Raw genomic sequence first — 14,623 nt, 5'->3', positions numbered from 1 at the left:
TTTTTATACGTCCACATTCATAATGTGAACGTATTATGCCGTCGCCCCTGTCTGTGTGTGTGTGTGTGTGTATGTATGTATGTGTGTGTGTGTGTGTGTGTGTGTGTGTGTGTGTGTGTGTGTGTGTGTGTCTGTGGTTCGCCTACAGGGCGCAATTCTTCATGGATTTTCTTCAAACTTGGTATACTTATTCCTTATACCCCAAGGAAGATCCCTATTGTTTTTGGTGCATGCCCGACCCCCCGGGGCAGAGCCACGCCCATTTCTAGTATTTGTTTGTTTGTCGTCTACAGGCCACATTTCTTAACTAATAATCTTGAAACTTTGCATACACATTCTTTGTACCCTAAGGAACATCCCTATCGTTTGGGGTGCATGCCCAACCCCCAGGGGCAGAGCCACGCCCATTTTCTTTTCGTGTGTCTTTGTGTCGCCTACAGGGCGCAATTCTTACTGGATTTTCTTCAAACTTGGTATACTTATTCCTTATACCCCAAGGAAGATCCCTATTGTTTTTGGTGCATGCCCTATACCCAGGGACAGAGCCACGCCCATTTCTTGTATTTGTTTGTTTGTCGTCTACTAGCCACATTTCTTAACGCATCATCTCGAAACTTTGCATACTTATTCTTTGTACCCTAAAGAACATCCCTATGGTTTGGGGTGCATGCCCAGCCTCCAGGGGCAGAGCCACGCCCATTTTTTGTGTGTGTCTGTGTTGTTGCCTACAGGTAACAAATCTTAATTGATCGTCTTAAAAAAATTTCATATGAATTCCTTATACCCTAAGGATGATCCCTATTGTTTTTGGTGCATACCCGACCCCCAGTGGCAGAGCCACGCCCATTTCTTGCATTCATTGTTTGTCATCTACAGACCGCATTTCTTAACGTATCACCTTGAAACTTTGCATACTTACTCCTTCTATCCTAAGGAACATCCCTATTGTTTGTGGTGAATGCCCAGCCCTCAGGGACAGCCACGCCCATTTTCTTTTTGGGTGTCTGTATGTCACTTACAGTCTGCAATGCCTAATCGATCATCTTGAAAACTTTTTTATACTTATTCCTTATACCCTAAGGCTGACCTCTATTATTTTTGGTGCATGCCCGACCCCCTGGGACAGAGCCACGCTCAACATTTGTGTACCTTTTGTGTCGCCTACAGGCCGCAATTCTTAACATTTCCTTTTGAAACTTTGCATTCCTTTTCCCTAAAGATGCCCCCTGTTGTTTTTTGGTGATTGCCCAACCCCCAGGGGCAGAGCCACACCCATTTTCTCTTTGTGTCTCTGTGAGTTGCCTACAGGCCACGATTCTTAATGGATTGTCTTTGAACTTGGGACATGTATTCCTTATATCCTAAAGACGACAACTGCATGTCACGACCCCCAGGGGCAGAGCCACGCCCCATTTTTATGTTTATCGTTTACAGGCCGGAATTCTGAATGGATCAACTTGGTACTTGGCATATGTATTCCTTATAGCCTAAGGGCATCAACTATTGATTTTGGTGAATGCCCCGACCCCCAGGAGCAGAGCCACGCCCAATTTTTGCCTTTTACGCCCAAAGGCTACAATTCTGAATAGATTATCTTGGAACTTGGTATACTTATTCCTTATACCACAAGGACGGCAACTATTGATGTTGTCATTTCAATAACAGGATGGTACCTATTTATATTGTTTCCATATCCAACCCCCACGGGCAGAGCCACGCCCAGTTTTTGTATTTATCGTTTACAGACTGCAATTCTGAATTGGAACTTTGCATATTTATTCCTTATACCATAAAGACAGCAACTATTTATTTTGATGCTTGCCCCGACCTCCTTAGGCAGTGTCACACCCACTTTATTGTTTGTATTTGTCTGTAAATTTGGCAAAACCCGACCCCTAGCCTTCTTTGCCTCTAATCATATTACAGCCATTTCATATTTCATTCTCTTCATTTTAAAAAGTACCATATCAATCAAAGCTTGAATGTGGACGTATATTGCAGCGTTAGCAATGCTCTTGCCACGATTCTTAATGGATCGTCTTTGAACTTGGGATATGTGTTCCTTATAGCCTAAGGACGACAACTGCATGTCCTGACCCCCAGGGGCAGAGCCATGCCCAATTTTTGTGTTTGTCATTTACAGGCCGCAATTCTGAATGGATCAACTTGGTACATGGCATATGTATTCTTTATAGCCTAAGGGCGTCAACTATTGCTTTTGGTGAATGCCCCGAAGGGCAGAGCCACGCCCAATTTTTGCCTTTAGCGCTCGAAGGTCTCAATTCTGAAAGGATTATCTTGGAACTTGGTATACTTATTCCTTATACCCTAAGGACGGCAACAATTGATGTTGGTGCGCGACCCCCAGGGGCAGAGTCATGCCCAATTATTGGGTTTGATGTTTACAGGCCGCAATTCTGAATGGATCAGCTTGGTACTTGGCATATGTATTCCTTATAGCCTAAGGGCGTCAACTTTTGATTTTGGTGAATGCTCCCAGGGGCAGAGCCACGCCCAATTTTTTCCTTTAGCGCAACTATTGATGTTGGTGCACGCCCCCCTACTCCACCCCCACCCCTTGCCCTTTCGGCGATGCCACACCCACTTTTTGTTGATTTTGTCAGTAAATGATATACAGGTTGCAATTATTAACAAATTTGGAAATTTGGATGCAATTCGAAATGATCCAGCGTAGGGTTGTACCTATATTTGGTCCATGTCCCACACCCAGGGGCAGAGCCATGCCAAATTTTTGTGTTCTTTGTCTACAGGCTGGAATTCTAAATGGATCATCTTGGAACTTGGCATATTTATTCCTTATCTTGTAAGGATACCACACCCACTTTTTTGTTATTTTTTTTATTTTTTTTTTTTATCGGTAAATACTCTACAGGTTGCAATAATTAACATATTATGTTCAAATTCAGCATATCAATCATTTCAATAACAGGGTGGTACCTATTTATATTGTTCAATATCCAACCCCCAGGGGCAGAGCCACGCCCAATTTTTGTATTCAACGTCTACAGGCTGCAATTCTGAATGGATCATCTTGGAACTTTGCATATTTATTCCTTACAATCGTAAAGACAGCAACTATTTATTTTGGTGCATGCCTCGACTTCCTGGGGCAGTGTCACACCCACTTTTTTTGTTAATATTTTGTCTGCAAATTTGGCAGACAAACCCAACGCCTAGCCTTCTTTGCCTTTTGTCATATTACAGCTATTTCATTCTCTTCATTTTAAAGAGTACCATATCAATCAAAGCAATAATGTGGACGTATATTGCAGCATTAGCGATGCTCTTGTTAATCCTTTATATTGCTCGAATGCTAACACTTGTTCATTCACCACCTTGCAAGTGTAATACATATAACAGCACCTGTGTTGAAATTTGTAGATTAACAAAAAGTATTTCAAAAGATATACTGCTTTCGGTGACAAACATTTTTGATATGTTTTCCACTCCATGTTTATATTGTTAAAATCACCACTATCAAGGATATATATCTTTAATCAGTACTATATATATTTACTGTTATTCATACAGACTTGCCAGAAATATTAATTTGTAAACAATGCCTCAAATTGCATCATGTACAAATTTATTTTTTACGACTTTTCCTTAGAACATGGATATTGTATAATGACTATATGTGTTATATTAGTTGTCAACTTGTCACTCATGTGTATGAATTTTATTGACATTTTTTAAATATAAATCTAAAATGAAATGAAAGTGGGGTTTATTACTTTTCTGCACCAATCAGGCCAATGCAGTATGCTTTTAGGGAAATTTTGCCCGAACAGCAGCACAATGGCATACTCTCTTTTCGAATTCCAACTGTCAAAGGTTCTTTTACTTGCATGCCAAAGTGCACCGATATTTGGTTTTTCAGGTCATCCAAGCTACTACTACTAGACACTGCACCACTAACTAGGGTAAACCACATTGGAAAATCCTAGGAAACTTTCACAGGGAACTCTGGGATCAAAAGGGTTAAAAACTTTGGTTTATAGGCTGTGGACAAAATTTCGATGATATTATTATTTTATTATTATTAACATTTATAGAGTGCTATCTTCCACAAAACATGTTCAGATGCGCTGTACAATACAATTCAATAAAATATGCAATAAAAATAAATAAACATATAAGAAAACTAAATAAGGACAAGACCAATTGGGGGTATCCAAATATTACACCACAAGGCGGTTTTAGTCGAAGAAGCTATGTCATCATTTCTCTTATTTTCAATTTCTTCTAAACTCTTGATGGATTTCAAAAAGTAAGGGGGGTTGGATGGCTATATGGTTAGCATGTGTGCGCTGTATCATAAAGTCTGTCATTGAGTCAACTGGCGGGGTTTCGATTCCACGGTTGTACGTGACAAAGAGTAGGGTCACCTGTCCAACCTCGTGGGTTACTTGCCAAACTTCTCACTTTAAAATGCTATTGCATTTCAAATGATTTTGAATTTATCCTGATATTTCATGTATAGGCCTATGTCTTTGTAGCTTAGGAGAGACTTATGGAAGATTAGGGTTTTTTTTGCAAACTAAATAAGTTTCCTCATAAATAAAGTTTTTATTATTATTAGTATTATTATCATAATGAAATTTGGTAAATACATGTTGATTGGGTGAATTTATCCTGATTTGTTAAAATGACCCAGGACAAAAATCGGTTTCTTTATGCTAATTTTAGTTTTGTTATTGTAGACCTTGAATGCAGAATAAGTTGTATCTCAACATTAAACCTATTTATTGACCCTAAAATTCTAAATATAGACAGATACAAACCTACACAAATCATATGACAGTTATACATAATCACCTGTATTGGTTTTTTTTTATGACAGCATTAGTTCACATTACAAAATAACTCTTAAAGTAGGCATCCCAGCCCTATGTATGTTTTTTTTTTTTAAAATCTGACTTCCATTGTAAGGTCACGTTACAATATAATTCTTAAGTCCCGGCCTGGTGTGATGTTTTTCCTAATCTGACCATGCACATAAGGTCATAATGCAATATAACTCTTAAAGTGGAAGTCCTAGAATATATTATCCATGCAGACTCCGAAAAATTATTTAGACCCACCTACTCATTTCTAAATCTCCAATGACATCATTTACAAAATAATGTTGATATTTCATTAAGGAATTAAAGGTAGGCCTAGAGGTACCGTATTTCAGAATCTGTATTTCAGAATCTGTCTGGGGTTTTTTTTCAAAGCTAATAAGTACTAAACTGGTGTGGGGACATTATGCTGAAGTCACTTGTCACCCAGTCTTTATATATTCATTAAGGTCTGGCAAAGATGGGTGATTATAATTTTTATACATATATGTAGGCCTAAGATATGCGAAATGAAATGAAATGTGTTTAACATCCTACTGTTCTGCTCCAGCTGGGCTAATGAAGACGGACATACACCATACAGTGTGCTATGAGAGAAATTTTGCCCGGACAGCCGCACTACAGCCTATACTCTTATCAAATTCCAACTGCCAATTGATCTTTAACGTGCATGCCAATATATATATAGGCACAATTTAATATCTAGGAAATGGAAGCCGAAGCCAAACTATACAACTATAGCTTAAAATAACAAATCAAGCAATATATATATATATATATATAGTATACACTGTGGATATCTACCCAGGGGCGGATTGGGACCGGGAACCGGCCCGGACTCCCGTGTCGGAGCGGTTCCGGGGGCTCTCCCCCATGAAAATTTTGAAAAATGAACCCCAAATATGCGATTTGGTGGCATATCTGATTATAATCTCTGTCAAATAATATATCTCATAAATCGATTAATTTAGGCCAAAACCCCGACCTGCAGTAATTTACAACCATCAACCTGTGAAATTATCATATCGTCATATTATTAATTAACGTATTATCATCGTATCGTCAAGACCAGCTATCATCAAATTTTGCCAAGGCCTTAAAATTGAATTTTGTTTGGGGAGTTACGAACCATCGGCAGACGTTTCTGGTGACAGTGTCGGGTGAATCCGATGAAATTTTCGGATGAAATTCGGAATCCCATTGCAGGATTCCGAATTCCAGCCCACACCCGGCCCAGAAAGTCTATTATACCAGCCCAATCCAGATTCCAGTGATGGCGTGGCGGCCCGTTAAAGCCACCGGCCACATAGAACATGATTCATGATCATCATCGCTCCATGGCCGGTCCAATACCCCCCCCCCCCCTCCCATATAATGTTCAGCAGAAAAGGTTTTTTAGACGAATTGAACAAAATTATTTTTTTTCATCTTTTGTTCGACCGGCCCTTTGGCCGACCGGCCCTTTGGGCTATCGCCCAATCGCCCGACGATGGCCCAATCCGCCCCTGTATTTATAGTATCACTGGTCTTTGAGGCACCAATGATGGGTTTGGAAAAAGCTACATTTAAACGAGACAAAAAATAGATAGTCATCAAGATGAAGCAAACCTGATATTTATTATATTATAATTATAAATCAAGATTCAGTGATTTAGACTTACCTGTTATTTAGATTTATGATGGCGGATGTTAGTTTGTTTACTAATTTTAATTATATTATTAGATTAAAGTGAAAATCAAAATCTCAACATTAGCTCTTATCTGTGTAGATACCAATTTTGACTTGGGCAAATACTCACAACTCATCACTTAATAAGGCATATTAGCACTTTCATTCTTATTCCATATATTTATATTATATCAAGTACAAGTAATTGTGCTGGTCAAATTTTTCTTTTTTTAAAAATTTAAATCTTGAATTTTTAGCTGATAGTATTTATTATTACTTAAGACTTGATTTATTAAAATTCATTAAAATGTACCAGAAAGTAAACTTGAGTCAATCAATGGTTATGTAATTAGAATAGCTACTATTAGGGATATACATTTTTAATCAATACTATATTACTATATGTATTTATTGTTAATTCATACAGATATATTTCACAATTTTTTACTTAGAATATTCAATATTTTGACATATTTGTATACTGTAAGAGATCTCATCCCAAGGTCAAACCCCTAAACAAAAAGGTTTTGTACAAATTGTTTTTCAATGACAAAAAAACCCAAAAAACTTTACAATGATCTTTTTTACCAGTTTAAATGATACACCATTTAGAATTGATGAACAGATGAACTTGATATCCTTTCTGTTTAATCTACATAATCTTCATTCAAGATATTGTTGAATTTTAATTAGATACATTATGGGAGATTAGATAAAGAGCTGGCAGTTCTCACTATAATAGTTAAAAACTAGATAATGTAAACTGAATTTGCTGAACCGAGAATTTAGTAATTGAATTTTGGGCTTAGCCTCGTTACGATAAAAAACATAGTCTTGATTATCCATTTTTTGATTTAATCATGAATAAGCGTTGAGCAGCAGATCAGATTATAATCCAGTAAATATCGCAGGCTAGCGATTACATCGAGAGTTGATTATGGTCTGGATAAGTTAATTAATGTCTAATTAATAATTTAGATAACATTTCAGGCCTGAAGAGAGACCTGCAATTGGCAGATTTACCTCTTGCATAATGTATGTTTAAGCAGAAAAAAAATAAACTTCTACCCCTATTTTTTTGTCCCAAAAATTCTTACATCATCTGAACATTCCTGCCTAAAGGGAAGTTGATATCCACGCAACTTAATTATTTCATTAATTTTGTAAGCCTACTGATCATTCGTTTCCTTGCATACAGGGCTCTTTATTGAAGTGACTAAAATGACAAACTACTGGCAGTAAAACGACATACCCACAAGGCTAGACATGTAATAGCAACATAAATCCTTCAGACAATATTTTGGTCTATGTATGGACATCTGTATTTAATTTGATGTATTCTCTGTGAGCTAGATTATCTCAGATACAGCATCACTACTATGGGTGATCTGTCTACTTTAGTTTAGATTTCCTTTTTTTTGTGATTATCTTCTTTTGTTTGCCCAGTAGCATTTGGAGATTTGACAATAAGAACATTTCCAAATGTAGTTTATTAATATATTTAATTGAGTCTGCAAAATACAAGAAGGTAATTGCAGCACCTTTAGTTTCCAGTCATTACTGTATTCATATACTCTTCTAACAATTAATCAGTCCATATTCACACAATAATATTCCAGTAATATTTCAAATCAGTTCATCATGATTAGTATCACTAATAACAAGATATATTCTCATAGCCCAAAATTATATACAGGTTAGCAAGAAAATAAAATAAAATTCATTTGCTAGAAAATAGTACTATTTTTCACCAAGTAAATCTTTCTTTTTAGCATGAACCAGTGCATCAATCTGTTGTGTATGAGAATGCATCATATCTAATACCTGTAATAATAATAAAATATTTATTTAAACCTTGAAATCAATATGTTTATAAAGTATTTGAACAGATACACATTATTCCAAATAACTCACATCTACCATAGAAATTGTTAATGACTATTATCTTTTTATTGTTCTGAGGAGTGTTTTGAACACATTCTCAAAAAATCCTAATGTGATTAACAGAATAAATATCCACAACATTTAAATATAAGCCACCATATCCTTGCTATTATATATATATATTAAAAATAACTCACCATTTCTTGTAAATCGTGTATTAAATCTTCTGAATGGCTGTCTTTACATGCTCTTATTTTTCTCACATATTTTCCATGCACATCTCGTAATTTGACTTTTGACTTTTCTGCTAATGTTTTAGCATTATGGGCTAAGTTTTCTCTATGTTCTTTAGTTACTCTGTAAATAAAATAGAGACTATGATAAAGAAATTGAATGGGGCTTAACGTCCTACTTATCTGGACTGACTGGGCTAATGAAGACGGGCATACGCCATGCAGTGTGCTAAGAGGGAAATTTTGCCCAGACAGCGACACTATGATCAACTCTTATATCAAATTCCAACTGTAAATCTGTACATGGGACCTCGTTTTCCATCTCATCTAAATAACTAGACAGCTGTCCTTGGGGGAAATCATGCCTTAAAATCCTGAGGAACTCTTTTGGACAGCATAGGGAGTGAACCCGAGACCCTATGATAAGAGGGAAATTTTGCCCGGAAAGCGGCACTACGGTCAACTCTTATATCAAATTCCAACTGTCTATGTGTACATGGGACCTCGATTTTCATCTCATTCGAATGACTAGACAGCTGTCCATGGTAAATCATGCCTTAAAATCCCGAGGAGCTCTTTTGAACAGCACAGGGAGTGAACCTGAGACCATATGATAAAGAGTTAAAATATACACTATAGAATATAAAATATAATATTAAAATGGAATATACAATAAAGAATAAGTTAAAATACAACTACAATAAAGGGTATAAGAATGTTATTTCAATGTCTAACTATGGTGTCTCAACTTCATATTTATATATATGATCACTTTTACAAAACATTATTCTTAGACATATTTTATTATCAAGTTTATCAGCTTTTATTATCAAGTTATCTATCTTTCAATGCATCAGTAGTTAACTCCACAAAAAAATACACTGAACATTAAATAAATCCACATGTAGCATAGAACTTAATCCAATCATAGGGTCCCATCCAATGACATAGTAAAATGCTACCATATTCAAGGACTAATAAATGGCAAGATCTATATCAGACATTAAAATAATGCAAAGTCTAATGAAACAGACCCTTTAGCTTTAGAAGAAGTAAATACCAGTATTCACAACTATATAAATATATAACAACTCACTTGGGTAAAGGTATAAATATTGTAGTGCTGTCTATCTGTGGATTAACATTCAATCCTGATTTTTTTATAGCTTCTTCAGCAGCTGATATATACTGAAAAACAGTAAATACATATAGAAATTTGAATCTAAACATGATGGTTATCAAACTATTAGTTATACAAGAAAGATTTTATATATTTGAAGACATGAACTATATCACCAGATCATACACCTTTGATCAACCAGAGAGATGGTATACTATTAGTATTTTTCTAGGAAAGGGATAGGGTTTATCATCTTAATTTGGTCATTATATGACAATAGTAACATGAATCTTGTAACTGTGGTACCAAATAGCACATGGGATATTAATTATTCACCTGACAAAATGAATTTTTGACTATGTAATAACTTAAACATGATTAGCAAGGTACAAATCCATCCATGTAACTAAAGATAAATTGGGATAAATTTATACAGGGAAACCTTACTGTGTATAATCCTGCACACTTGAACAGGTATGGTACAGTGTTATTGGTTATTAAATGTGTAGCAAATAGAAACTGACATCCAAATTATACTACCTGGTTGTAATGGATATGCTAGGAGTCTAGTGTTATAATTGTACAGCTCAAAATTGTGGATGTTTTTAAGTTAACATGTAAAATCGTGTATAGAGAGAAATGTGGTTTAATGTCAACTCAACACAAACTAGGTCATTTTGAAATTTACATGGTTCAATTTTATTTCAATAATTCGCTTGTGCGTAGGGGTCTTTAGCAGTGGGAGGATACCGGAGGACCTTGAGAAAACCAACGAGGTTGGACAGGCGACCCTACTTTTTTTCACATACAAACGGGAAATCAAAACCACGCTGGTTGACTCAATGACAGAGCTTATGATACAACGTGTATGCGCTAACCATCCAACCCCCCTAAAATCGAGTATAAAGAAGTCATACCTGAGGTGTGGATGACAGGTTAATTAATAACAACGAAGGATTTTTTAATACTATTTGTGCAATATGATTCAATGGAAACTTCCCATCCGGTGTTTCTACTACCAACCCCTCAAATACACCTACAATATGAAACAATGCTACATTGATTCAAAACTATACCTACAATATGAAACAATTGATTCTCTAACACCTGTACAAAATGAAACAATATTATACTGATTCACAAATTAACATACAATATCCAACTAATATTATAAGGATTCACAAATACATCTCTACTATCAAACAGTATTATATACTGATTCACAAGTACACAGACAATATCAATGAAGCCATGGCAATGTTTTATTTTCTTATTTAAAACATTATATTTTGTGTCTAGCAGAAACATTTGCCTCTGTTTATAAAAGTTTTTCTCAGGCAACATAACACTAGGTGTGGACTATAACTAAAATACATAAAACTAGATATGGACTATAAATGAATTATTATTAAGATCATGTTCACAATACTAACCTGGATTTGTGCGTACAGTTAACTGATGTATAAACTGATCATGTAATTCTTCTAAAACCGATCTCATGTCGTTTTCTAGTTTCTGTTTATCTAAAACACCCTCCATATCAGCTTCACTTAATTCAGCTACATGTACATTCTTCTTGGCTACTTTACTAGCTGCTTAAAGAATGAAAATAATATTCAATATTATAGTGCATATGGCAGACTAAGGATAAGAGAGAGAGAAATGGGATTTAACATCTACTTGACACAAACTAGGTCATTCTAGGACTAACACACGGTTCAACTCTATTTCAATAAATTGCTTGCTGGTAGGGGTCTTTAGCAGTGGGAAGAAACCGGAGAAAAACACACAAGGTTGGACAGGCGACCCTACTCCTCGTCACGTACAATCAGGCAATCCAAACCACGCCAGTTGACTCAATGGCATGTGCTAATCATTCAGCCATCCCCCTCCCCCGGACTAAGGATAATAATAAACTTTAAAACACCTGTTTTAAAAAACAGTTATATAAAAATATACAGTCCAAAACTGGAAAGGAGTCTCCCTGGTCGAAATATGGTCTATGACTGTGTGGCAGTAGTCAGGTAGTGTTTCAATGTCAGTGTACAAGAATGGTAGAAAGGAGACCCCGTAAAATTAAAGTTGTTCATAACATACAAAGAAAAATGATCTTCTGAAAAGTTTGGTTGTACATATTATTGATAAGAATTTGTTGGAATAAATATGGAGGCACTCTAATTTTAAAATTTGAATAGACACTAACATGATGATATTATAAACATGTATTACAAACAAGGGTGTTTCACAATCTCAAAGCAGTGTTTGGTTATTTCCATTCACCAAATTACAAACCATTAGCATCCTGGAATGGTAAAAGCCAAATGAAATGGTTCAAAATCTACTACCTTCAAAATTGCCGATGGAAACACTTTGACCCGATTTTATCTTTATCTTATTCAACATTTACTCGCTAACTATTCAGCTCAATTAATGGTTTGTTACATTTTATGACTTATCAAGACTATTGGTTTGGGAATAAGATATCTGAGTGGAAATGCAGTCGTTTGGCAATCAACTGGGAAAAGCTGTGTCAAAGCCATGTTCAACCAGGCAGCCATGCCGACAACTGCTTTATAATAAACAACTCTTTTCTAATGAGGTCCGAGTGTAAACAAGTGTTACCTTTTTCTTTCTTAGCTTTCTTGGTAGCATAGTCTCTGATTGATATAGTAGATGGTGTATAATATAAAGATGGTGCTGTGCATCTGGCTGACAAATGGTTAAATCTGATAGATTTTACACATCTCAGGTTTCTTAATCCTGATAAGATTGGTGCAATATTTCGAATTGTAGTTGCTGCCATTTGTAATATCTGTACAATTATTAATAGAACCAAAAACTGAATCAAAAATAGAGAAAGGATTGTACTATGAGGGTATAACTGTTAGAAATCCAGACAAACTATCTAATGAACATTTGACTTATTTCTTTTCTTTCATTTTTGGTGATAACTTTCAAGAAGGATAAATTTAAGGAATGTGTTCTTTTTGATTTTCATCTACTGATATAAAGTTGACACTTGTTAGTCCTTGTCGTAAACAGATAACTCAAGAAAATAACCTTTAGTCTTTTCTATGACTATCCAGTCATCTCAACTCAGTCATAAATTTAAGACAGACTACAAAAATGCTAATCGTAATTGTAAGGTCATAAACCTAGTCAGAACAAACAATTGTATCTTGTGTTGACCAACCCAAAAAATTCAGACCAAAATAAAAAAAAAAGATCTAATATTATAGCCCTACCGAAAACAAATATAGTAAAGGCAAACAGAAAAGTTCTCCTAACTCTCATGTCAGGTAAATAAAGCCCATGGATTGCACTTGAAACAGTGTTTCAACTTTAAACACCTCTTATATGGTATGGGCCCTACTTGTATTTCAATGTGCTTTTCAATAACGTCAACAGTCATGCATAATTTCCAAATATTATTAGAAGGAGCTAAATTGCTTATATATGGGACCTAGAAATTGACACAAAGGGGTCGCAAAGCATATATTAATAATGTAATATGAACGTATATAAACTGATTTATATTAAATCGTTTCCATTTTACTGCAATTTCTTTTTGTTCGGCAAAATACACCAGAAGTCTCAATCGAATGGCAATCTCTAGCATCTGGTTATTCAAGTCTACACCGATAGTATTCTTATGCACATGCTCTCCAGATAAGAATATGGCGTCACTGTTTGACACGACTAGTGGAATATGTCAAGCCTTGTTCTTCAAGTCTCTTGTTTTGTAACTACAAATAGCACTGAAACGCATTATGACATGATTCGTATACTAATGGACTGATTGGTAAAATGTTTTTTTTGTCAGGGACAATAACACGCTTGCTGGCTTGACAGCTCCAGAAAATAAATAATAGCCTTATTCTAAGTATTAGATGTTTAAGTGTCCAACCTGTTGTGTAAATTATCCATTACATCCTATTTTACTTGTCCAGAGGGTTCGAAAATATTTTTAAATCCACGTCACATTTGAAAAGGTTTACGTTAGGCTTTTCAAATCATTTAGTTGAATTTTTCCAATTTTTTAAATAAGGTGTGTGTAGATGAAATTTGTATCATCAATTAATTGGAATATTGTAAAATAGTACAATTTGTTGACCAGAATAAAGATTGGGACATATTATTCAGTTAGAGTGGTATTGAGCCTTTAAATATTTGATATCAGAAGCCTATCTTTTTCCTGTAAGATCACAACATCAATGTTGATTTAAATTGACAAATAATTCGTGTTTTCAATGTCGAAGACTTTGGGTTATATTATATTGAGTTAAAGTTAAAGATAGGACATCACAGAGTAGGCCTACAGACATAGTTCTGCTACATAATGTTTAATAAACATTTCTGTCTTTCTATCTCCCTTTTATTTAGAGATAGGGATGGGATCTTAGAGAGTCATGTATGCCCTTTCTATTTAGAAACTTACATGTTTTGATTAGGGCCTAATTATTCTTTTAAATTTGAAAACATAAATTCATTCGTTCAGTTATTTACTAACACTGGAGGCTGCCATATTGCTAAGGGATACTACTCTGTATAAAACTGAAATAGTAGATGTGATCATCCAGACATAATTTTACCTTTAAAAACTTTGTATAAATTTTCCTTTGAAATAAAAGCTTTTTAATTGCACCTTATTACAACTGTCAAATGTTGAAGCATATTTATACTCTTGAGTGACAAGAATCTCTTTTATACCAATTACCCTTGACCTGTGTCCTTATCTAGGTGTGAGCACACTGAAGATTTTTGGATTTTTTAAGAACCATCAGTGGTAGGCTAAACAATTTAATTGTGCGGTTCATGATGCTGAAACATTCCGCTGCAAAAGAACTCCAGT

General features: G+C 35.3%; 1 protein-coding gene across 3 annotated transcripts; it reads right to left on the bottom strand.

Moving 5' to 3' along the window:
• Nucleotides 1-3,217: 3,217 nt before the first annotated feature.
• On the bottom strand, nucleotides 3,218-14,301 carry LOC126816059 (ribosome-recycling factor, mitochondrial). Of its 3 annotated transcripts, none has more exons than XM_050542211.2 (7): nucleotides 14,210-14,301; nucleotides 12,394-12,610; nucleotides 11,205-11,366; nucleotides 10,689-10,807; nucleotides 9,748-9,839; nucleotides 8,616-8,775; nucleotides 3,218-8,358 (listed from the first exon to the last, which is right to left on the bottom strand). In XM_050542211.2, exons 2-7 carry the CDS (start codon nucleotides 12,572-12,574, stop codon nucleotides 8,275-8,277), a joined length of 798 nt encoding a protein of 265 aa, XP_050398168.1. In that variant the 5' UTR covers nucleotides 12,575-12,610; nucleotides 14,210-14,301; the 3' UTR covers nucleotides 3,218-8,274. The 3 variants fall into 3 exon arrangements, with proteins under 3 accessions (XP_050398168.1, XP_050398178.1, XP_050398186.1); XM_050542221.2 differs by having other exon boundaries at nucleotides 12,394-12,583; XM_050542229.2 differs by having other exon boundaries at nucleotides 3,219-8,358; nucleotides 11,205-11,363.
• Between the last annotated feature and the right edge of the window lie 322 nt (nucleotides 14,302-14,623).

Source organism: Patella vulgata, chromosome 1 (genome assembly GCF_932274485.2).
Source record: "Patella vulgata chromosome 1, xgPatVulg1.2, whole genome shotgun sequence".
In the NCBI taxonomy this organism is placed as follows: domain Eukaryota; kingdom Metazoa; phylum Mollusca; class Gastropoda; family Patellidae; genus Patella; species Patella vulgata.
This window is presented reverse-complemented; position numbering and strand designations above follow the sequence as displayed.

Coding starts and splice junctions, on each gene's coding strand:
- LOC126816059 (XM_050542211.2), bottom strand. CDS start 12,574: ATGGCAGCAACTACAATTCGAAATATTGCACCAATCTTATCAGGATTA. Junction 8,776..9,747: donor ATATTTATACCTTTACCCAA/GTGAGTTGTTAT, acceptor TTTTATTTACAG/AGTAACTAAAGAACATAGAG. Junction 8,359..8,615: donor TACACGATTTACAAGAAATG/GTGAGTTATTTT, acceptor TTATTATTACAG/GTATTAGATATGATGCATTC.